At 40.4% G+C, this 24,896-nt stretch overlaps 1 protein-coding gene across 1 annotated transcript; it reads left to right on the top strand.

The window, feature by feature from the left end:
• Positions 1 to 1,330: 1,330 nt before the first annotated feature.
• LOC105932582 (probable G-protein coupled receptor 149) lies at positions 1,331 to 21,293 on the top strand. Its single transcript, XM_012871804.3, has 5 exons — positions 1,331 to 3,131; positions 8,469 to 8,649; positions 8,829 to 9,331; positions 16,145 to 16,288; positions 18,065 to 21,293. The coding sequence occupies exons 1-5, from the start codon at positions 2,160 to 2,162 to the stop codon at positions 18,569 to 18,571; spliced, it is 2,307 nt and encodes a 768-aa protein (XP_012727258.1). The 5' UTR covers positions 1,331 to 2,159; the 3' UTR covers positions 18,572 to 21,293.
• Positions 21,294 to 24,896: the final 3,603 nt, after the last annotated feature.

The raw sequence follows: 24,896 nt of genomic DNA, 5'->3' as shown, positions 1-24,896 counted from the left end.
ATTTTCCACTGTGACAGTAAATACAAACGGGGGTAAATACATTCCCACAAGGCTGACCTCTTTGTCAGAGAACATCCATCTCCACATGGTCACAATGTACTCTTTAAATCCCATCTAAATCATAGTTCCTTTCACTACTACTGCAATGCTTTGCATGTTGGTCTCGATCAGGCATCCCTGCAGCATAAACAAACTATACTGAATGCAGCAGCACATCTTTTAACTGGTACTAAAGAGCATGAACACACAACTTCAGTCTGGAAAGCTCTGTTGGCTTCCTATTTAAATTTGCAGAGATAAAAGATTACAGATTTCAATTAAATTAGAGAACCATATTACTTATGCGATCTAACCATTCACACACATTTAAGAGCACTACAGCCGTACCACACAAAACTATTAACTGGAAAGAAAAGGATAGACTACATGGTTTTTAATTAATTTAGTACAAATAAATAAATAAAAATACATCTGAAAGTGTGGTGTGGATTTTTATTTTGCCCCCTCCAACCTAGGTCCAGTGTAAAACAATTGCCCGCAGAAGACACATAATTACCAAACAGAGTTAACTTGTGTGTAATTTAATCTCAGTAGAAATTAAGCTGTTGTTTGAAGGTCTCAGAGACTTTTTAGAGACAATAACAGCAGCGCACAAATCAAGGAAAACAGCAGACGGGTCAGAGATTAAGCTGAGGTGAAATTTAAAGCAGGGTTAGGTGATAAAACATCATCCCAAGCTTTAAACATCCCAAGAAGCACTGTACCATCTAATTAATGCAAGGAGAGCATTAATTAGAGATTCTGCCAAGAGGCACACAGCAACTTTGGATGTGCTGAAGACATTCACAGTTTATGTGGGAGACTCTGTCAACAGGACAACTATTAGCGCACTCTACAAGATTCAATCTTATTAAAGGGTGGCAAAAAGAAAGCCATTCCTAAAAGAAAACCTATAAGAAGCTTTGTTTGCCGTTTACCACAAACCACGTAGAAGACAAAAGACAGAGCAGAATGTGCTGTGTTTAGATGTCAATAGAACTGAACTTCTTGGCTTAATTATTAAAGTGACACTGGACATCATACCGTGGGGATGCTTTTCTTCAGCAGAGACAGAAAAGCTGATCAGTGGTGATGGGAGATTTATTTACACTTTATCATGTGTGTCAACGAGTATGGAGAAGACTGTATATATATATATATATATATATATATATATATATATATATATATATATATATATATATATAGAGAGAGAGAGAGAGAGAGAGAGAGAGAGAGAGAGAGAGAGAGAGAGAGAGAGAGAGATACCTTCCATTTAATCTGAATTAGTTTGCGCTATTTTGCAATGAAGAATGGACCAAAGCTTTTTTGACTAGATGCGCAAAGTAGGGAGAGAAACGATTCTCTACTGTAATAACAGATATGTAGTTCCACAAAGCATTGGCTCAAAGGGCCGGACACAAACAACCCCTCACACCTTTCGAACAATTGTCATTTGTGCAAAGCCTTCGAAAACTGTTTGCCATTTCTCTTTCCCTTCACCATTCTGTCATATCTTGTGTTGGTCTTTCAAATGAGAGCAGCAAAAAAATGTTGCTGTCTCCTTGAACAGAAAACCAAGCCTGTCTGTTCATGTGCAGACACAAATTCGCCTATATTTCTCTTTCATTAGTATGCAGATGCAGCAAAATGCCTCCCAGCCAGCTTGCCGTGTCAGTGTTGTACTGACCCGAGAAAGGACTCCTGCCAGGAGGCATAAATGAAACAGCTGTCCAATGCACCGGCTCCGCGCCGGTGGCAGGGCTGCGTTATAGGCTCAACCCCGTGATAGGGAACGGTGATGACGACAGCGCGTAAATCGGCTGATGGAGACCAGAGATGCTCCGATGACGCGGTGTGAGCGGTGAACACAAGTGCCTGCCTTCCAGCCAGCCTACACGGCAACCAGCAGAACTCCACATCCAGAGGACGGGGAAAGGTTTGGGTAGGCGCGCGTTCCCAGATGGATCCCAGGGATGGTGCGCTTTCTAAGCTTCCTCCCACCGCCACCACTGTGATTTTTACTAATACATTTTAAACCAGGTGCATGTGTTGCAGCTACTTAAACTTTACAAGCTGATCTGACTATTTTTGTAAGAGTCACAGCTGAATCAACCAAAATGCCAACGACGCACGAAACCACCCCTGCGCCCAACCAGAGCCATCTCTCCACGGCCAGCTCTGACACGGCGGACCCCTCCGGGATGGAGAGACGGATCCAGCTCCTGCTTTTCGGCTTGTGCGTTACGATCGCCGCCGCCACCTTAGTTGGAGGCGTGTACTCGCTCCTGTCGCTCCTCCGGATGAGGAGGAAAACCTCGCTGTGTGTCATAGTGGCTTCCATGTCGGTGGACGACCTGCTGAGCGTGGTGCCCCTCTCCCTTTTCATGCTCCTGCAATGGGAGACCCGGCGGGGTGAGGGGTCGGGCAGCCTGTGCACTCTGTCCGGACTTCTCTACGTGTTCCAGGGGGTTTCCAGCAACATGAAGGCGTGCCTCATAGCAGCCTACACTTTTTATGTCACCAAGAGGTTCGGGGTGCTCCAGTCCGTCCGTCGGCCGCTGACAGTCATGTGGGCTATCGGTGGCGTGTGGGCGGTGAGCCTGACCGTCAGCATGCTGCCTTTGTGCGGATGGGGCAGCTTCACGCCGGCCTCTCTCGGATGTTTCCCGGAGAGCGACAGCTTTTACACGGTGCTCCTCTTCTCACTGTATCTCTTGTGCTTTTGCGGCTTCTTGGGTTTCTTCATTCCCCTCACGTATCAGCTGCTGTGCTCCAGAGAGCCCCAGAGGACGTTACTCTACCCGAGCTATCTGGACATGGCGAGGGGGCTGAGCGGCTCTGCTCCTCTTTGTGAGCTGCCGTCCTTCTCCCGGGACAGCCTGGACAGAAGTTTCGGAGCGTACAACGAGATGAGCCCGAGTTCGTGCGGGACAGGGGTCAGGCAGAAGGAAGACAGCGGTCTTTCCCCGGTGTCTGCCGGCGGACCGAGGAGCGGGGCATCGGTCGGAGACACACCTGTTGTGTTCGCGCAGAAGCGCTTCTCCATGATTCTGGCGGTCCTCCGAGTCATATTATGGATGCCGATGATGGTAAGCAGCAGGAAAAAAAAAAAAAAAAAAAGAACTACACTGCTTTCCAAAAGAACCCTTGAACTGTTTTTTGCACATTTTGTTACATAAATAACCACAAACTTCGGTGCATTTTCTTTGGATATTGTTTCAATCCAACAAAAAGGTATGATTATGAAGCGAACGTATTATTACAAAATTGTTATCAAAGAAAAATCCAAAAAGTGTGGCGTGCAAATAACCAAAACAAGGGAAAGCCAACCAAGCCGTTGCTTGGGCCCCTCAGAGAATATATATCTATTACTGATGGCCAGTTAAAAAGTCTATCTTAAAAAGTCCATATCTATATACACATATATCTTGCCTATATCTAAAATTGAAACTGATTGACAAGTCACATGTTTTGCTTGTTTGCCACATGGTTTGCTGCAAAATACAGATGGACCATCATATAGGACTTTGTCAATGATTTTGCCAGTCTTATGTAATGGCTAGATTCGAGGAGTGTATGACGAATGTCCTGCTAACAGATTCTCTCACCTGAGCTGTGCCTCTCTGCAACTACTCCAGAGTAACCATGGGCCTCTTTGCTGCTTCATAGATTAATTCTCCCCTTGCACTGTTTTTTAAAGTGGACACCCATAGTGGGTTTTCAGTTATACAGTAGTCTTTTCTTTTTTTAGACGAGAGATTGAAGAGTGTAACATGAGATTTTCAAGGCATGCTGTATTGATTTTTAACCTTTACTTCTTAATCTTGCTTTAAACTTTAACACAACTCCATACCTGATCTGTCAGGAGTGTCCCTCTGTCTTAATGAGAATTTGACCAGATCTTTTTATTTCCAGTTCACTTGAACTTCATAGTCCCCAAAGGACACACCAGAGACACAAAAAGCACAGAAGCACACATTGATCAAGGAATCCTTTCTATGTTATATGGTAATAGCGAATGATCTGCCTCCCCTGGATGATGTCACAGCTAACAGAATGCCAGACCAAGTGTACCTACCAAGGACAATATTACCCAGTATAACAAAAGTATTTCTGAACAGGATTACAAACTATAGCTTCAAATCATCCAGGCTGGAGGGGGCCCTCCAAGAATCCTAAATTCTCAGCGTGTGTTAGAAGTTGAATTAGCAGATTTCAGAAAAATGTGAAATTCCTATATTATTTAAATTAACTAATGTAATATTTCACTTCATTTAAGGTTTTATAGTTATCTTAGTAGCATGTTGTTGTTTGTTTGTGTTTACTGTTTGTTATTTATACCTTTCACTTTCCAAAATACTTTTTCCCAATTGACATAAATGGCTCCTAAACATTTAATGTAGATAATTTTGCTCACTATTTAAGGGCAATTTCACATATATTATTTAACTATTTAACCTTTTTGATCATCTAATCAGGGTTTATTTTATCCATAAATGTTTTACACAAGAATCTGCCATTTATTTACATAGGACGAATTAAGTTTTGTCCAGATAAGAAAAGTGCTTTTTACGCAATGTATTATGAGTTAAAAGCTGTTATTTGATGATAACAATAGGCTAGGTGATTCTGCGAATGTGCGTGCCCTGGATTTTTTTAGTAGGAAAAGGCAACGAACTGCGGACAACCCGGTACGACTTTCTCTGCCAATGGCACAATGAGGCGTGGAGCCATTGCTTAGCAGCAGCTCCTCGAGTGCGTGCATGACCCGGTATGTGAAAACAACAACATGTCATGCATGTGAGTGTTGACCATTCACATAAGAAAATAATATTTACCCAAGACGTGGCCATTTATGTCAAAGAAACCAAAGGAAAGACCCTCAATGAAGCCTTGTTTCCTTACAAAGATTGTGCACAAGCTCGAAGCACGTGTTTGGTCGTGTGCATATCGAGGGTTTCTCATTTAGAAAAAAAACGTCGGAGGTGGGGCTTACAGTTCAAACTAAACTGTTGTCAGTCACATTTTGAATTTGTGCAGAATCAGGTATAGTTCCTTTAACTACTGCATCCCACCATGTAAGTCTTACATTCAGTTTTACATCACCCCCAAGTGGAATGCTTTACTTGTGGCTAGGCCAAAATGATGTTTACAAAGAATCATTTAAGTATTTTAATAGGTTGTCATGTACAAACATTTTTATCATACTTGTCTTAATGTATCTGTCAATATTATACTTTTGCTATGAATGGTCAAAGTAATAAAAAAAAAAACCTGCATGTAATGCCTTGCAAAAGTATTCACCCCCTTGGCAATTATCATAATTTGTTGCCTCACAACCTGGATTCAAAATGGATTGTTTGAGAGTTTGCATCATTTCATTTACAGAACATGCGTATAATTTTGGAAAAACAAATAGGACAAAATAATGGAAAACTTCAATGTGCTTAACGGTTTAACCACCAACCCCTGAAAAAAAAAAAAAAATGAGATCTTTGTAGAGCCACCTTTTGTGGCAATTACAGCTGTGAGTCATGTTGTATAAGCCTCTATGAGCTTGCTACTAGGATGTTTTTCTCCTGCTCCTTCATGTTGGAAGCTACGGGGATGTGTTGGGTCTGCTCCAGATTTACACATATTCCATGGTGGCCAAAAAGTAAAATTTTAGTCTGACAAGAGCACCTTCCTCCATATCTTTGGGGAGTCACCCACATGCCTTTATGCAAACTCAAAGTGTGCCCTCTTACTTGTAACTCTTAAGTAATGGGTTTTTTCTTGTCACTATTCTATAAAGCCCAGCTCTGTGGTGGGTACAGCTTATTGTGGTCCTATGTGCAGATCCTCCAGTCTCTGCTCTGGGCTTCTGCACCTCTTCGAGGGTTACCTTTGCTACCTCCTCAATTAATGCCCTCCTTGCTTGTTCTGTGAGATTTACCTCCTCAGTATGCAGTCAAGGGCTCAATCGGAATACTCTTATGATAAGTGCTGTCCGAATAGTGCAGTCAGTAAAGAAGGAGGTAAGAAAAGTACCCTGTGTGCTCCCTCCCGCTAGTTTTGTCTAGGAACCCTGCAACGTCCCTTACCAGTGCTAAGAAGCCTTAGGTATCCCACAGTCATTTGCGTTACATGATGTATAAGCACAGCCCCCTCACGGAAATCAATAAAAATGTCCAGAGAAGAGATTGCACACTTTGTAATTCATTTTTGGAAGGCTGTAGGCCCAACTTTGACTAACATCATCCACGTGCATTTCCATCACGTAATGATGTCCAAGTTAGAGGCTGTTTGAATTCGGCACAGCAGTCCAAAGCTCCTTTCCTTCATTCTTTTTTTTATTTATTTTTTTACAGTGTCCTGTCTGGCATTGTGGCAAAAAGAATTATTGTCTTAATGCCAAAAAGAGCCCAACAGATTTTACTTTCACAAGTGGAGCAGTACGGGCTTCTGCCATAGTGCTCTGCTTGATTTATACATGCAAATAGTTTTATTATAATTCATGCAGGGAGTATTTAATGTGATATGGACACCACAATGAGAAAGTAGAAGAGGAAAAGAAAAACAAGAAAAGAAAAAAGGGACAAAAGGTGAAATAAAGAGGAGATAAAAGGGAGAGAATCACGATAGAGTTCTTACTGTTGACCCCGTGGAAGGTCTAGGAACAGGAGCTAGAAGCTATTATTAAGGGTATTCAGATGGAGCCAAGTTCTCCAGAGTCCTGTTAATGAGCTGATTATTTGATTCAGGTGTGTTGGACCAGGGACACATCTAAAAGTTCCAGGACACTAGACCCCGAGGGCTGGAATTGAGGACCCCTGATCTATACACTATACACTCCCTGATAGGGCATCCAAGTGATTACAACTGCATTACCCAATTTAATCAGAAAAAAAGTCATACTGCCATGCTGTTGGAGCCACTTAAAGCATTCAGCATGCCAAAGTGGATGAATTTTCATTAGTGCAGACAGTGCATCTGCATAGGATAGCATGAGAATACGGTTTGCTATATTGCATTGTTCTGCAATAGACTGGCGACCTGTCCAGGGTTTACTCCACCTCTCGCCCATTGACAGCTGGAGATAGCCACCAGCACCCCTCGCGACTCCCACAAGGGATAGAAAATGGATGGATATTAAATTGTTGCTGTGACATTTGAGTAGCAGTTACTTAAATTCCACAGCAGTGGCAAATATGTTCAGTATATAGGGAAACTGAAGGTCTGTAGGTTGCGTTTGAAATGCCATGACATTTATTTGTGCAAGATAATATAATGAATGCTACAGTGTGAAATTATTTCAATATTGGATCTGATGTGCTATTGGAACACAAGGCACACACAATAAGGAAGAAAAAAATCCATGGGGCAAAATGTCTATTTACCTAGTATCAGTCAGATTAATCAAAAAGGCTTCAATGTGTAACACTAAAATCTAGAGAACATAATGAATTTGGCTCACTAGTATTGGAAAAAAATAACTATATGTACTTCTCACTATCGATGGCTCCAACTTTACAGGAAACATGACAGGAGCATTATTTTCAGAAATGCAGTAAGTTATAAAGTGAAAACTCACCATGCCAACTTTACTGCATTAGCCCATAGGAGAAGTCATGATCTAAGGTCAATTCAAAATATAATTTTCAGGTTCAGCAATATTGCATGTGTCTTCCTTAATAGCAAGGTCATCTTAAAAGACAAAATGTTAATGGAGCATGAAAGATCATTTTCTCGCATGAAATGGCCAATACAGAGTGTACATGTCAACCATACCATACAATATTTGACAAAGTTGTTGATAAGAAGTATTAAAAGTCATTATGTAAAAAAATATTTGAGAATTATTGGCATGACCTAGAGAGGGTTGTACAAATCCAAAATCAAATCCAATGCCCTTGCATGTGTCTTCCTTAATAGCAAGGTCATCTTAAAAGACAAAATGTTAATGGAGCATGAAAGATCATTTTCTCGCATGAAATGGCCAATACAGAGTGTACATGTCAACCATACCATACAATATTTGACAAAGTTGTTGATAAGAAGTATTAAAAGTCATTATGTAAAAAAATATTTGAGAATTATTGGCATGACCTAGAGAGGGTTGTACAAATCCAAAATCAAATCCAATGCCCTTGTGCAATATTAATTTACACATTGCATAGGCTTTTCAAAAACAATGCCTTGGAGAATATAAGCTGTTATAAAAGCTGAAAGGGATTTACAAAATATTGATGTGTGACTCTTTTCTGGCCAGGGAATGTTTTTAAATAGAAAAGACAATAAAATGAAAAGATAAAAAGCCTTTAGTTGATGAAGGTTGTGTGTCATTCTTTTCTCATTCATATGTCTCCTTACCAGCCACGTCCTCATGCATTTTGAATACCTCACTTCTGGGTGAATTAATTTAATCTTCCCTCTTGCTTTCACAGACTTTGGTCCTCATACGGCATGCTGCAAACGCACGCAGCTCTTCTCTGGAGACTCTGAGCTTCTTTCTTACTCTGCTTGCACCTGCGGTCACTCCCCTGTTTGTGCTGTCGGAGCGCTGGATCCATATGCCGTGTGGTTGCTTCATTAACTGCAAGCGGGATCCAACACAGGAGCCTTCAGGTAGAAGAAGTAATCTAATTGGCCAATACAGAGTCACTGGCCTGGACATCTCCTCGCAAATAGCTTTCATGCACAGTATGACTTTAAACAGTGATTCACTGTAGGTTTTAAAGAAAAATGTTTAGCTTCTCATTTTGTGGTCTGGTTGTTTATTTATATATGTTTTGTCTTCATCATAGGGATGAAAAGAAGACTTGAGTTCAACCTTTCTTTGCAGCAAGGCTATGGAGTCTATAAGCTGTCACATGCCACCAAGTCTCTAAGCAGCCCTCCTATAGAGAAACCCACTTATCACAGCCTTTTTAACTGTGACTTCCCAAGTACACGCCTTGATGTGCTGGAACCTGGTGGGCTCTCAAGACTCGGTCCCAGTTTTGATTTCAGCACCCCACTACCAACGGACAGCTCCACTCATGCTGGTCTATTTTTAGAGGCCACAGCCAGTGTAGGGGGGGCACTGGCTGATCATCCTGTACTTCCCCATGAGAACCACAGGGACGATGAGGAATTCCACTGCATCCCCACTCTGCCTTCTCATCTCCTAGAAAAGGATCAGTCTCTCAACGACTCGTCATCGGTTTTCGATGGGCCAGAGAGGAGACTCTCACATGAGGAGTGCCGGAAAATTGAGCTAACAGATTGGGAATGGTGCAGAAGTAAATCAGAGAGAACACCCAGACAGGTACAGCGCTCTCTGGAGTTGGTTTGCTCTTGTGATCCTAAGCCATTAAATCAGGTCATTTGTATCTGTCACTCTATGTCATATGGTTAACATTAACTGAGTTTTCCTCAGGTATATCTCACAGCATATGGTGAGGATATGCTTTATAAGTGATTACTGCTTAAGAATTCAAACACTGACATAGACAGTGCCTTGTAAAAGTATTTATAAAAACAGGTGTGTTGGCGACAGGGATAACTGCAGCCTTGAGAGGTTTGTCAATCAAAATCCATTCAACAAGTTGGTGGAGCTTCACTAGGAGTGAACTGAGGCAGGAATCAGTACATCAAAAGTCACCAAGGACAGATGAACCATAAACATGGGTTACAGATGTCATGTTCCTTGTGTCAAGCCTCTCCTGAACCAGAGACAGCATCAGAAGTGTCTTACCTAGGAGACTAATAACAAATATTTTTGCATTCGATAATTCACAGAAACACCTTTATAATGATTTAAATTTACGCACATTCAAGTTTGTGGATGGATGGCGTTAATAATTTTGCAAGCCACAGTTAATCTAGTAAAAAAAAAAAAATCTTTTCGATGAATTCTTGTGGTGGTTCATGTCTCTTTCCGCTCTTTTTTTTTCCAACTCTGCATGTCGACTGTTTAAATTTTTGATTTAAAACCATCTGCTGTGCCTGCAATTTAGATACAAGTGGGCTTAAATCTTCCCTTGTTTACCATGTTTTTCTCCCCTCTTCTCTGCTTCTCAGCCATAGTTTCCCTTGCACATCTTCATCCGTAGCAATCCTGAACAGATTCTCACAAATGGAGTGATGGATCATGATGCTATCAAATCCACACCTGTCTTTCAAAGACATAATTGAATTCATTACCGCTCTGAGACTAAAATGGCTCAGTGAGGGGGAATTAATTCAGAGGGAGGGCATTTAGATTTATAGATTTAAAATCATTGTTAGTAATATATAAACCTGAAAATGCTATTGAATTGTTGAAACAAAGTGGTAAAAAATATACAGAATCATGTTTGACTTATGCATTCACTCAGCTTAAGTGTAAGAATCTGTATAGTAGTAATTAATACATTTAATTATTTGTTCATTTATATCTGTAATTCAACCCACAAAATTATCGAATTACACAGACTTATGTCTTCAAGCCCTTATTTATGTTAACTATGATTATTTTCCACTTACAGTTATTGAAAGACATAAGATTTACCATTTGAATTTTACATCAGATAATTTTTTTACAGAAATGTGGGGTTGATGAAAAGTATGTCTAATACATGCTTAAAGGTTATTTTCAAAAAGTAATTTTGACCTGACAAACAAGCTTAATCGGAACAGATATTCTAATTTACTTAATATGACTGTATATCTATTGTAATGCCAGACCAGACAGGAGGCCCAAAATTCAAACCACACACAGTGTTGCATTTTAAGGGGTTTATTATAATGTGACCTGGTGACAGTGATCCTACAGGAGCCAGCTGAAAACCTGGCAGGGAAGAGAGCAGGCTTACTCTCTACAGAGGTGTTAGGCAGGATGGCTGAGGCAAGATCAGAGTTTGTGAGACAGGCTTGGATCATACACAGCTGAGTAGAGGAATGTAGACAAATCAAGGTGATAGGCAAGGATTGTTGGTTGTGAGGTTGATGTCCAGAAATCAGGAGCTTGGTCAATCGCGGACAAGGGGACAGCAAAGCAGGGAATCCAGGAAACAAAATCAGGGTGTTGATGTGGTAATCAGGCATCAAAGGCACGCTGGACATCTCCTCGCAAAAACTTTCAATAATCGGCCTTTTTTCCTACTGTCTGCGGTGTGCAGTATGAGCTTGACTGCAGACTTGCAGGTGCAATGCATGAGCTTGATTATGACAGAGTGGTAAGGTGTGACAGACAGCAGACAGGAACAGATCATGATATCTATTTAGTATTTACTGTACAATGTTTAGTTTTTTCTGTTTTGCGACACGTAACCGTGTGCTCATAAAGTCAATCAACTCCACGCTCTTCCCCATGATTAAAAAAAACAATATCACAGAGCCTTGGAAGTAAATAGCAAACCTGTAGTCAGCTTTTCCTCTGTCTCTGATACATTTTGAATGCCTTTCTTTCTTTGCTGTTGACATGCTTTGCCCTCATAAAAGCTAAAGCTTAACTATCTCTTTGTGTTTGCGAGACTCAAATAAATAGTTAAACATGGGCAGAACGGTAAAAGCATGATGATTAATGCACCTTGGCATTGGCGGTAACAGAAACACATGGGAGATCAGCCTCGATCTGCTCCTGAAATAGCAGAGCAGCCACAGGCGCAGCCCTTTGAAATTGACTCGTAACTTGTAGAAAAATAACACCATTAGCCCGTTTTGTGGATGGTTCTGGAACTGAAACAGATGTGGGAATGCACACGCATGCATGTGCACACTACACGCTCAAGAGCACGCTCTATCCCAGAGTCTCCTCCTCTCTTTCTGTGTTCCACTTATACGTATGAAATGTTTTGGTTTTAAAATCGCCAGAGGGTGGAAATCCATGGAGCATGCATCTGCAGCTTGGCTTTGGCACTCACTTTGCATCATGTAGAAGTTTGAAATGCTCACTGCTGACTCGTGTGTGTCTCAGTGTGCCTTTTTGTTTGTTTGTGTCCTACTACTGAGTTTCTTTACAGAGAAATTTGTGTATTGTTTTTCCTTAGGGCTTATTCATCGATTGGTGCCCATACATGTGGAAGTTCAAATGCTGTGCCCATATGTTTTAATTAAATGCATAAAAAAACAGAACAAAGGATAAAAAAAGCTAATTTTACAACATGACCATAATGCAAGAACAAAATTAAGCTGTGGGCCTCCATCCCCATTCTTAATGCCCAAATCCTGATTAAAACAGAGAACAAATTAGCTCACAGTCCTATCTTTTTTGGGTTTGTTTTTCTTCCTCGTTAGCAGGCTAGATGCCATTGACCAGCACCTTTTCCCCACACGTCAGAACCTCTGGCCTTCAGCACCCAAAGGCAGAGTTAGAATTAGAGCTTAGAAACGTATTTACCCTCTCCATGACTTTATGCTCTGTTACCAACAAGACAGCGCTTGAGGTGCACTCATAAAACCCTTTACCTGAGGGGATGTGCAAATCTAATGTGCATTCAAATGTTAGGTCCTCAAAGTCCTTTTCCCTCTTTATAGAAATCATCTAGACATGGAAAAAATGGGGTTGCACAATAATAGAAAATCTTATGATAGGGTTACATTGGATAAATATTGCAATGACGCTATCAGTCGTAATATATGACTCTTCTTCTGTCCTCTCTCATCTGTGCATCCATCAGTCTTTAGGATTTTAAGTATTGTCATTTATTTCTTGTATGAGCATCTACTTCCATGAAACTTGCTAAATGTGCATAGGTATGTAAAATGTAAATTCATAACACTTGTCATATATTTGGCAAAAATTATTGCATTCCATACAGTGACTTGTATAAATATTAGACACACTGATACTATAATGCCTTTGCTTGGATTTACTGAATGTTTTCAATTATAGTAATGATTTTGTTTAAAACCTTGAAAACACAAAAAAAAAACACCCTCAGTCACATCCTTTCTTGGACTCATTCCTATCCTTTGTTGAATTGAATACTTTAAAACAGCATCCTGTAGTCACATAATCTAGATTTCTTTCAGAACTTTCTACAACATTGCAGGTCTCTATTTTATGGCATTGTCCTTTCCATATTGATGGCTCCTGGGTGTCATACAATTATTATGTAAACATTAGATTGAGTACATATTATCTTCTGTTGAACATCACAGCTCCAATCAGATAACCCCATCCAGCCCTTTTTTTAATAATTCACAGATTTAATGAGACCTCTTGCCATCGTTCTGCTGATGCAGTGTATTTTTTTTCATCTCCTGTTTCCTGCCATGCATCATGCATTGTTTCAAACAAATTATCTGAGAAGGGACTCATTTCATGTACTAAAAACTAAGTCTCTGCTAAAATAAAGCCAATAGGAGAGGTACATTTAATCATACATAAACAAAACACAACAATAAACACAATAGTAAACTACGTGATTAAAAACCTGACAGCAGCTAAATAGTTGATCAAAACAGCTCCAGGCTTCTCAATATGTGAAGGTCTGACACCTCATTTTGGCAGCAGCCCTTTGTTTATAAGGAGTTAGTGGGTGCATATCTTGGACGAGCAACACATTTATTTAATCTCCAGTGACTTGACACCATGTTGCTACACAATAATTTTAAGCACATTAAACAGCAAGAATGAAGGCCAAAATCAACCTTGTTGTCAATGTGAAGTTTTAGCACTACTGTCAGCAATGTGACGAGTTACATTGGCAAAAGGAGAGGTATTGGTGAGACATTTTTATTTTTTGTTTATTTAGTCTACTGTGGCTCACTGTGGCAAACTATTAACTCTGCCTGTTTTTTTACTTATGTTGTTACATTCCAACCCATAATTTTGAAATGTCTGTTAATCCTATTTCATGTGATGGATCTGCATATATATATATATATATATATATATATATATATATATATATATATATATATATATATATATATATATATATATATATATATATATAGAGAGAGAGAGAGAGAGAGAGAGAGAGAGAGAGAGAGAGAGAGAGAGAGAGAGAGAGAGAGAGAGAGAGAGAGAGAGAGAGAGAGAGAGAGAGAGAGAGCTGCACCATGGCGCAGTGGGTAGCACTGTTGCCATGCAGCAAGAAGGTTCAGGGTTCAAATCCAACCCTGGGTATTTCTGCATGGAGTCTGCATGTTCTCCCGGTGCATGCGTGGGTTCTGGGCACTCTGGCTTCCTCCCACAGTCCAAAAACATGAAAAACTGTCCTTAGGTGTGAGTGTGTGCGTGAATGGTTGTTTGTCCTGTTTGTCTCTGTGTTGCCCTGTGACAGACTGGCGACCTGTCCAGGGCGTACCCTGCTTCAGGAGATGGTGAACGCTGGAGATAAGCATCCGTGTCCCCATAATGGATTAAGTGGGTCAGAAAATGGATGGATATATCTAAGATAGATATATATCTATCGTATAGATAACTTATCATATCTTAGATATCTAGATAGAGAACCAGATAACTTATCATATCTATCTAGATAGAGAACAGAGCATATCTTAGACTTAGATAGAGAACAGAGACATCTGTTCAGAATACCAACTGGAGACCCCCAGGTCAAAATGGGAGTCACATTCCAAGGTGATGGACAATGACAGAGCTAAGATCCTGTGGGACTTCCAGATACAAACAGACAAAATGGTAATGGCCAAACAACCGGACATTGTGATCATTGATAAGAAGCTGAGGATAGCCATCGTGGTCGATGTGGCCATCCCAAATGATGGAAACATCAGGAAAAAAGAACATACCAAGGGCTCAGGGAAGAACTAGAAAGAGCCTGGAAGGTGAAGACAACAGTAGTGCCCGTGGTCATCGGAGCACTCGGTGCAGTAACCCCTACTCTTGAGTAGTGGATCCAACAGATACCTGGTAGATACCTTAGACATCTCAGTCTAGAAGTATGTAGTGATTTTCATATTGGTGCGTCTCCAACTTTTACACCCAGTTTCTTAAAAAAATAAATTGTAGAACAATAGGCCTGAACCTAGCCAGAACTTTTTCCATTTGCATCAATACAGCTAAACTTAAATAATAATAAAATAAATAAACTATATTTAAAAATGCACCAGGAGGGTTCATAAAAATGGCAAATAAGAAAATCACTTCTGTATGTAATTGTGGATGAAGGCAGAACAACTCAACCTGGCAAGCCAGATTGATAATGTATAGCACTCTACGTTCTGCACATTATTAATCTAGGACTGCTCCTCGTTTAGAGAAAAGAGGGACCTTCAGCAGAACTCTACGAGCTGATTGGGCGAAGCAACACCTTGTGCCCACCTACCAAAAGTTGATTTTAGCCAATCATGGTATCAAGTTAAAACATAAGCAGCATGTGTCATGAGAATCCTCAACAAGGTAAGCTTGTCAAAGCACTTCTGTTCCCATGTGGTGTCAATTTTTACCAAAGGCAAACTTAGAAATCACAACCACATAAGTCAAGCCTGAGCACTGAGTACAAGCAGCACGCTAGCTCCCTGACGCAAGCTCTGTTTTCAGCATTTGAGCGGTTGCCATCTGGTCACAGGTTCCGCTGTCCAGCCTGTAAGACCCAGAGAAGGAGAGCAACACTTGTTCCCAACTTAACTCTAATGGTTTTAAATAACTTTAAAATTTGATCTTTGTGCTAAAATTCCTCATGTGCAATATCTCAATGTCATTGCCAGATCTGCTGCTCATTCTGCAGATTTTAATTGATACTTTTAATATTTTTGCTTTCATTTTTGATTGCTGGACTTTAATTTTATCTATGCTAGTTATTGTTGTACATGATCAACAATTTTTTTTTTATTAATATACATCTTGACATTTCTGTCTTACTGCCTCTATAGCAGCTGCACAGACTGTTGCTGGCTGCGGGCCTGCCAGTGTACACAAGCTGCTGTGTTTTACCCATTCACCTTTGTGTGTTTTCTTCTCTTGCTCTTTTATGTCTGCTCTTTTCCCTCCTAACCATCTCTTCAGGATAAAGTTTTTTTGTCCTGATTCTAATTCAGAGTAGTTGATTTAAACTTACCAAAATGTTACCAAAATTTAGGACTTTTCTTGGTATGACCACCTCCACAAGGTCTGCCGTGAAATCTTATCAACTAAAGACTGGGCGTGATTCTAAATATATATTTTTTCTATGGTTTACTTTTGCAGAGGTCATCAGGTGGTCTGTCAATACCTCTATGTGCCTTCCAGGGCACTGTATCTCTCCAAGCACCCACAGGCAAGACCCTCTCTCTTTCCACCTATGAGGTCAGCAGTGATGGCCTCAAAATATCGCCCAACAACGCAAAAAAGGTAATGTCTCATCTCAATCTCCTCTTCAAAATCTTGTAAGATGACAAACCTTTTTTTCCTCTTTTTTTTGTCATAAAATGAGAGCAGGACTCAAATGCAGGGAAGAAGCCAGAGACAGTCAGGTGAAAATAAACAATTTTAAACGGAATAAAGAGGGAAATTCAAAAACTACTACCCAGGGAGTAGTCCAAAAAAAGAAATCGCAAGAGGACCACGACGAGGAACCAGTCTGGTGGAAGTAACCGGATGATCTGACCAAACACAGAATAATTAGAATATATTCAAGGTGGGAATTTGAACAAGCGCCCAGTTGTTGATTAGAAACTGGATGCAGCTGTGAGGGAAGCCAAGCAACCGAAGTTGAACTGAGCAAATGGGCGGAATGGCTGATAGAGCACACAGGGAACCAACAAGCAGAATATAAATACCTAAAATAAAGCAAAACCAAAGTTCTAACCTAACTTTTAGAGCAGGGACACCCTACGCAGAGACTTGAAAGCACTCTGTATTAAGCCCCATCTACATGAAATTCACCTCTGTGGTGACTGATGATATGGTTGAAACATAAAAATGAAAAATACCACACATACACATTCAGGCAGATGTCTTTTTTTCCCATCTGCTTCTGATGAATGCCACCACAACCATTCATTTTTATAACTCCAGCAACAGAAAAGTTTCTAATCCGCAAACTTTGTGGTGGCTGTGGAGTGGAAGCAGCTGAAACATAAATAGTTTGTGATTTACCTGTAAGGAGCAAACCACTCTACAGTAATGTAGCTGTAAATTCATGACATGGCACTCAATCTCTGCAAGTCCATCTACAGTTAGTTTTCTACCAAGATCATATTGTGTAGCCCTCAAAAGCCACTTAAAGGAGCGAGTGCATCATAATTTAAGGGTAAAAAGTGTTTTGAACAGGGTTTTTAGTGGGTGAGAATAATTCTCCACTTTAAATGTTATGACTTTCTCACCTGCGCACTCGCTTTTCCTGCATAGTGGATCTTCTGGGAAAGTAAGAGTGGTAATTTCATCCTATTCTGTTCTGCATGGTCTAAATTTATGCTAACCATAAGCTATTTTGCAAAAAAGTGGTCAAACATCCATATTTCATTGTCCTATTTGAAAGGTCTTTTTTAAATTATAAAACTACATGTTGCTTTTAGACAACTCAATTTACATATATATATTTTAAATATATAGAGAATAAAGTATAATATATATTTATAGATAAATATATTTAAGCACACTTTCCATTAATAAAGCTTGTGCTCTAAAGGCTCTTATTCTGTCAGGAAAATGTTTATAATGACTAAACATCTAATTAAAAGAAGAGTTGGTAGGTAGATGTGTGATCATTTATTCTAGTACTATTAAGATTAATAGGTTTCGTGGGACTGAAATGTGATAAATAATGCTCTGCATTGTTTTATCAGATTCCCCGTCCAGTCTTGTTAGCAACAATAAAGGTCTCGTGAAGAGCATGATACTCAAACTGTGTTTGGAAAGCTCGCTGTTTATTTACAGTTTTATAAGACCAAGCTGTCCTATATTCAGTCATAGATATAGCAGCATAGCCATTTGTCTCCAGGCATGAGTTACATATTTAATAAAAGGATACACTTGGTATAATTTTCTTTCTAACATTAAGTTTCTTTAATGCTTCAGTAGAACTTTCGTTTTTAGATTCAGAAACGTGAGGGCAGAGGTACTGATTCACAGTGTTGGTGTACTGTTTGTAAAAAAGCTTGTGTAAGTAATATGTATTTCTTAAAGGTGGAGGTGTATCGTTCAAAGTCCGTTGGCCATGAACCCAGTGCAGATGACCCAGGATCTGGAGGCCACACCGGAGAAGCCAACGTCAGCTGTGTTGGAATGGAGATCGGCTTGGGAATGGGAATAGGAGCAGGGGTGGGGGACACCAACGTCAAAATACACCTTGAGGTTTTGGAAATCTGTGATAATGAGGAGGCCATGGACAGCGTCTCCATTGTGTCTAACATCAGCCAGTCCTCGACCCATGCCCGCTCACCGTCACTGCGCTACTCTCGCAGGGAGAACCGCTTTGTTTCGTGCGACCTAGGCGAGACTGCGTCCTACTCCTTGCTCATCCCCAGCGGCGGCCACACTGAGGCAGAGACCATCAATATCACTATTCCTGACACAGTGGAAGCCCACCGGCAGAACAGCCGACGGCAGACGCAGGAGAGCTCAGGGTATCATGAGGATATTCAGCTCCTTAATGAGGCTTATAGAAAGCAGGCAGGCGAGGAGGAAGAGTGAGCTATGTACACAATAACAAAAGGGGGGCCTCTCGAGGGGGTGGTTGAAAGAGCAACTCAGGCAGTAAAGTCAGCAAGACAAATATTTTAATCATTGCACATTTTTTTTCCTTTAGGATCACAACTTCAACAGAGCTGAGAGGTGACATGAACATCTAAAGTCTTATAATAGCCTCTTTGCTTACTCCTGTCCTACTCTTTCAGGTAAAGGGTTGAAACCATATACGTAAGTTATGTCTATATTAAACACATAACCCTGCAAATGTGCATTTTAAAAGTAATCATACCTCTTGAACATTTTCACATATTGTCTGAGCAGCTGTCTTCAAAAGTCATCAGATTGTTAAATACCTACATACAATTTTATCTGAGTCTGTCACAAGTTTCATGTATTTCTTATAAGGGATAGAATAAGCTTGTGGAAGAAACTGTGTTTTGGTCAAATAAGAATAAGGCTACGTTCACACTGCAGCCTGAAGTACCCAATTCCGATTTTTTTGCCCATATGCGTCCTTTATCTGATCTTTTCATGACAGTATGAACAACACAGATCAGATTTTTTTCAAATGCGACCCGGGCCGCTTGGATAAAGAGATATAAACAATAACAGTAGTGTCGTCTGCGAACTTCCGGAGTTTCACCGATGGGTTTACTCAAGTGTATTAATTTGTGCACAGAGAGAACAGGAGGGGGGGGGGGGGACACTCCAGGGGGGCACCAGTGGGGGGATATCCCCCCACTCGCCAATCCCAAACTGATACATGGTAGTGGCAGCGTCATGCTGTGGAGATGCATTTCGTTTAACAGGGACAGTGAAGTTGGCCAGTTAGTAGGAAGGTTGAGACAGTAGAAGGGGATTCCTGGATAAACATTTGTTTGAGGCAAAGGCTCACGTTCCATCAGGGAAATCAATCACAAATTTAGCGCTAGAGCTACAATGGGAATATTTAAGTTGAAGCACATTCATGTGTTAGAATGCTCCAGCCAAAGTCCAAACCTAAATCCAGTTAAGAATCTGTGTGCACAGCCTTGTCTTGTTAGGTTTGGAGATGCGCCATGCTCTCCGTCTTCACATGAAGGTTTGAACAGTGCTCGTCATGTGCACCTTCATACCCTGATTTAAACTCTTAATTCATTGCCCTGCATTTAATTGTGGGTATCAGATTAAAAACGTCTGAATTCAGGTACACGTCATGGGTTTCACAGTTTAATTATTTATTTTAAAAATCCACACAATGTAGAATTCCACACAAAACAATTTTTGTTTTGGTCCATCAATGCAACCTGTCAAAAAAAAATTTGGGTTGTAACATGACATTGTGGCAAAGTTCAAGAGGTTTGAATATTTTTCCAAGGCACTGAAGCTCAGTGAATTAAATGGCATAGAAAAACAAACAAGAAAAGGCACCAGTACCATCAGTATTTCAGACCAGATTTGAACATGTGGCAGCCTGTCACCTTTGAATAGATACAGCAGGAGAAGCCGGATAAAAAATCACTCAGATGTTGAAAAAAACGAGGAGCTGAGGTCTGATCACATTTCTCATTTATAAACAGCTCTTGTGGACTACGTCACTGATGACTCAGCGGTGAGGGAAAGGCCCACCTGACCCATATGTCTGACTCATTCAAGTGTGTGTTGGGCATAAGGATGAGAGTGTCTGCTGTGATGTCAGACAGACACCAAAAGTATTTGTGTTGCGATGAAAAAAAAAGCAGTGTGCTAATTTCACCACTCCTGTGTTTTTTCCTTAAAACCAGTCGCAGTGTCAATCGTTTCTACACCGATCAGCATCATAGTTAGACAACTATCCTGGTTGAAAAATAGAGAGTGAGGTGATAACTAAAGATAAAAGAGATTTGTATGCATAGCACCTTTCTGCCTCATTCAACTTCTCTGCCATTTAAACAAGTGACTGTATATTTTATTTCTGCAGGCAGCACATAACTTTACATTTCCATATCACTTTAGGGGATCATTTCTCTGTCCTGTTAGTTTACTTCCTATCTAATCAGTGACTCAGTGAGACTTCTCATTATCTACATGCATAAATTCAGAACTGGAGCAACGTGATCTCCATCACCATTTAGCTTCCATAACCACTTTTGAATCACTACAATGACTGTGAAATCTAGAAGCTATTAAATATCTATTCTCATAGATAATGGCAGTGTTTACATTATTACTTCGATGCACATTCCCATGTTTTTCTAGTTAAAACACAGCAGTGAAATGAATATTGTAACTTATTCTGACATTTCAAATGTATTTAATTTCATTTTACGATGGTGTCCCCGGTATTTTTAGCTTGATTCAACACTCCGCTCGCACTGTGTGTGGATTTCATTTGCAGACTTTGGAGTCGCTCGTTGCGTCAGCCAAAACGACTCCCGTCCTCCCGAAGACTGCCGTCATTAAAGATTCATTCCAGGAAATTACCTCCACCAATTTCTGAGATCCGCTCCTATTTCAGCCGCTCCGGGGCAGATTGTAGGAAAAAACAATGTACAGGCATATGAGTAATGATGAATGTAGAGCTGTGTTCAGTGTCAGCCCTTTTTCTGCTGTTAATTGTGCCAAAAGGTTGCCAGTTTGAGCAGCGCTTCAAACTGCAGCCTAATTAATTCCATCCGATGTGTGTTTCTCTGTGTTACAGTTCATTTACTGCTTAAGCATTATCATATACCATGTGATCAATAAACTGTTACTTGTTTTCATAGAACTATCAATTGTGCACCAGCTTTGCTTATTTATTCATGTCATTTCTCTGAGCATGTTTGGGAACCTGTACGCTCTCACCATTTAATTATTTATTAGGGAAAAAAGAACAAATTAGGTTATTTAATGAACTAATTCTGAGGCTGACATTAATAGTGTGCAACATCCATGGTTGTTGTACCCCCATGGGAAAAGAGTATAAACTGTACTGTGCACTATGCCCAAGGTCTTGCCAAATTAGAAGCAGACAATATTTTGTGAGAAATGAATATTTTACATGTACAATATTCCCAAAGAAATTGAAATTTTTGTTGTGAGGAAATATTAGGAACCATTAATCCATTGTCTTGCGCTTTTCCAAGATCATGGAGCTTGGTGGTATCAGTTTCCTTCCTTTCCTTCCTCCCCCCCACTAACTCTCTCCAGCTAAATCTGGAAGATCCAGAGCAGAGATTGCTGCAAAGCCATGAACAATGCAGACGACTGTCCCTGTGGCTCTACGCTCTTTCATGAGAAGTGAATGCTGCTTGTCAAGACTTGATGCAGTCTACTGGGTTTCCTTAGATAGGACACTTTTTGACCAATCTGTATAATTGGATTGAATTTGACTTTGTAAAGTGCCTTGAGATGACATGTTTAATGAATTGGCACTATGCAGCTAGAATTTAATTGAATCCAGAATGGATATACAGTTTAATCCTGCAAGCTTGTTCTGTATATAATCTGAGTGCTCCTCTTAGTAGGGCATGCCTTGAATACCTCTGAAGGGTTATGTCTAAACCACCTCTACAGACTGTTTTTAATACGGATGAGAAGCTACCCAATGTGGAGCTCCCCCTGAAAGAGGGACCTCTGCACCCTGTCTCTAAAACTAAACTTCAGGCAGCCCCCCTTAAAAAATAGCTCTTTTCAGTCAATCGCTTTCAGAAATTTGTTCTTTTGATCGTAGTCCATGATTCCAACCCTCACATATAGATGAGGGTTAGAACGTGGTCAGGTTGATAAATGGAAATCTTCACTCTTTGGCTCAACTCTTTCTTCACCACAACAGACTGAAGCAGAGTTCACATTACCACAGATTAAGCCAGAATCAATACATCTCCCAGTCCATCCTTCCACCATTTCTGACCAAGACACCAAGATAATTATCTGCTTAGGGCAGATACTGACCCCCCAGCAAGAGGGTGTAGCCCAACTTTTTCCAGTTGAGAGCCACGGACACAGATTTAGACAGGCTGACTCATCCTAGTTCCTTTCTGCTTGGCTATTAATTCCAGCACACACTGATGCTCATAGCCTGAGGAGACCAAAAGAATCAGCAAAAAGCAAAACTAGGACTTGAGGTTTCTGAGCCTCATACAAGTCTTCACAATTATGTCTTAAATTCCTGTCCATGAACACCTACAGGCCAAGGGGCAGCACTGGATGAGCCCAACCCCAAAATGGTTATATAGCAAACAGATAATTCCTTAAAAGCAACCCTGTTACTCCATACATAAGCAAATTCCCTACCACGAAATGCATTGTCCAACATGGTCATAAAAACATGTTGACCATGAAACCCAATCCCTGACCTGCTTAAGACTTAGCAAGGGTAAAGATCTGATCATCTTTTCCAAACCCTGAACAAAAGCCACTCTGCTCCTCCTGAATCCAAACTTCAGAAATTGGCTCAAGTATCAAAATGTGAAAGATGAAAAGTAATATGACACAAACCCTGCAATCATGAAAAGCAGTAACAAGCAGTTACCACACACAAAACCTCTGATTATCCGAAACAGCGACTGTAAGGTAAGTCTTTATTCAAAGCTCAACTACAGAAGTGGGGCCAGCTCAAATAGTTTACTTATTGAAATATTTGAACACAGAAAGCAAGAATTTGATTTTCATTTAAGTCCTAGTAAGAGAGGTTGATTTACTTGACTAAGACTATTCTCAATAAAACAACATAAAAAAATTATTCTGTAGGGGGAAACATGCCTCTAATCCTCGGAGACAACTTTTTTTTTACTGCTAGATACTTTTAGACTTTCTCCTGTTCTCCCTTTGCGAACTTGCACCAATGGATGAGCATTTCATCCCTTACAATTCACTTCTCCAACAGTTTTGTATGCATATAATAAAACATTGCTATATTATGGTAGTTTATTTTTCATTGTAGTATTTCCATATATTTTACAGATAATTGTCATAAAATCTTCAAATTTCATATTTATTTTAATCAAAATGTGTATTGTCTGAAAGCCTTGCATGACACTCTAATCACATCTATCTATCTATCTATCTATCTATCTATCTATCTATCTATCTATCTATCTATCTATCTATCTATCTATCTATCTATCTATCTATCTATCTATCGTAAGAAGCAGATAGTAGAAATTATCATAGTCAAAGATGTATGAAACATCCACTAGGTGGGTAAGAGTTCACGTATGATCCCATGTTGTAACATTCACAGCTTTTGTTGTGTCTCTGTTGCTGTCTGAGACATCACTCTCTGCTTCCTGTGCTGCTCTGGCAATTATCCACTGATTGCCTGCACCTGTGACTGCTCTAATTGCTGGCGCTGCCACACCTATGTGTCACTCTATCTTAAAAGTTCAGGCGTCAGAGTCTCAAAAACCCTAGTGTGAGTACCTTCCAGCTTTCCTAAACTCCCTTCCTGTGGCTGACCTCGTTTGTTGTTTGTAGATTCCTGCCCGTTTGCCTCACCCTTGTTGGACTCTTATCTCGGATTTTGGACATCGACCTTTTCCTGTTACCTGATTCCGTCCTGTCTGGCTATCTGTACCCTGGATTGGACTCTGGAAACACTCTGTTGGAATCCCCCCACCGGTACCTCTGCCTGCCTCTATTTACTCATGTATGACCCTAGGCTGTTTCTGGATCTTCTCCCCCGCATCTAGCCGTACAAGGGAGGGAATCAGCTTCTACGAGTGAGCTTCTTAACTCCTCCTGGAACCACTGTTTGGATTCAGTGCTACACTCTAGGGGCCTGTTTCAGAAAGGAGGTTAAGTGAAAACTCTGGGTATGTTAACCCTGAAATTGGGGGAAACTCTGGGTTTTCTGTTTCAGAAAGGGAGGTAAGTTAAACCTGAGAAAGCAGAGTAAGTCAAGCCCGTTTCTGAAAGAGAGGTAACTTATACTCAGAGTCAGTTTCCATGGCAATTTACTCTGTGAACCTAACCTGGTCGGGAGCAGGTTTTCTTCAGAAAACCCAGAGTTTATTTTGGTCTCCTCCCCTTTTCTAAAGAGGAAGTGGTGTTTAAACACCTCATTGATTCTTTGAGGACATATTCATTGCACACATTTCAGTCAAGCAGAGCGCATCAAAGGGAATGAAATGGCATGTCCTTTTATGGATGATCCTGTTGATGAAGAGGCTGTGTTACTTCGTAGGGAGTTACATTTATGTTGGGAAAGGATTTTGAGGCCCAGAGTGGATTTTTTTTGTCATATCCCTATCCGTTTTTATTTGAGCGTTACCGTTTTTCTTTACAGTCAATAGGATACATACGTAATCTCATCCATCCTTACATCAGAAACATCAACCATCGCGGCCGTGCTCTTACATCCGAGCAGATTCTTTGCGTTGCCTTACAT

Source organism: Fundulus heteroclitus, chromosome 18, assembly GCF_011125445.2.
Source record: "Fundulus heteroclitus isolate FHET01 chromosome 18, MU-UCD_Fhet_4.1, whole genome shotgun sequence".
Lineage (NCBI taxonomy): Eukaryota > Metazoa > Chordata > Actinopteri > Cyprinodontiformes > Fundulidae > Fundulus > Fundulus heteroclitus.
This window is presented reverse-complemented; position numbering and strand designations above follow the sequence as displayed.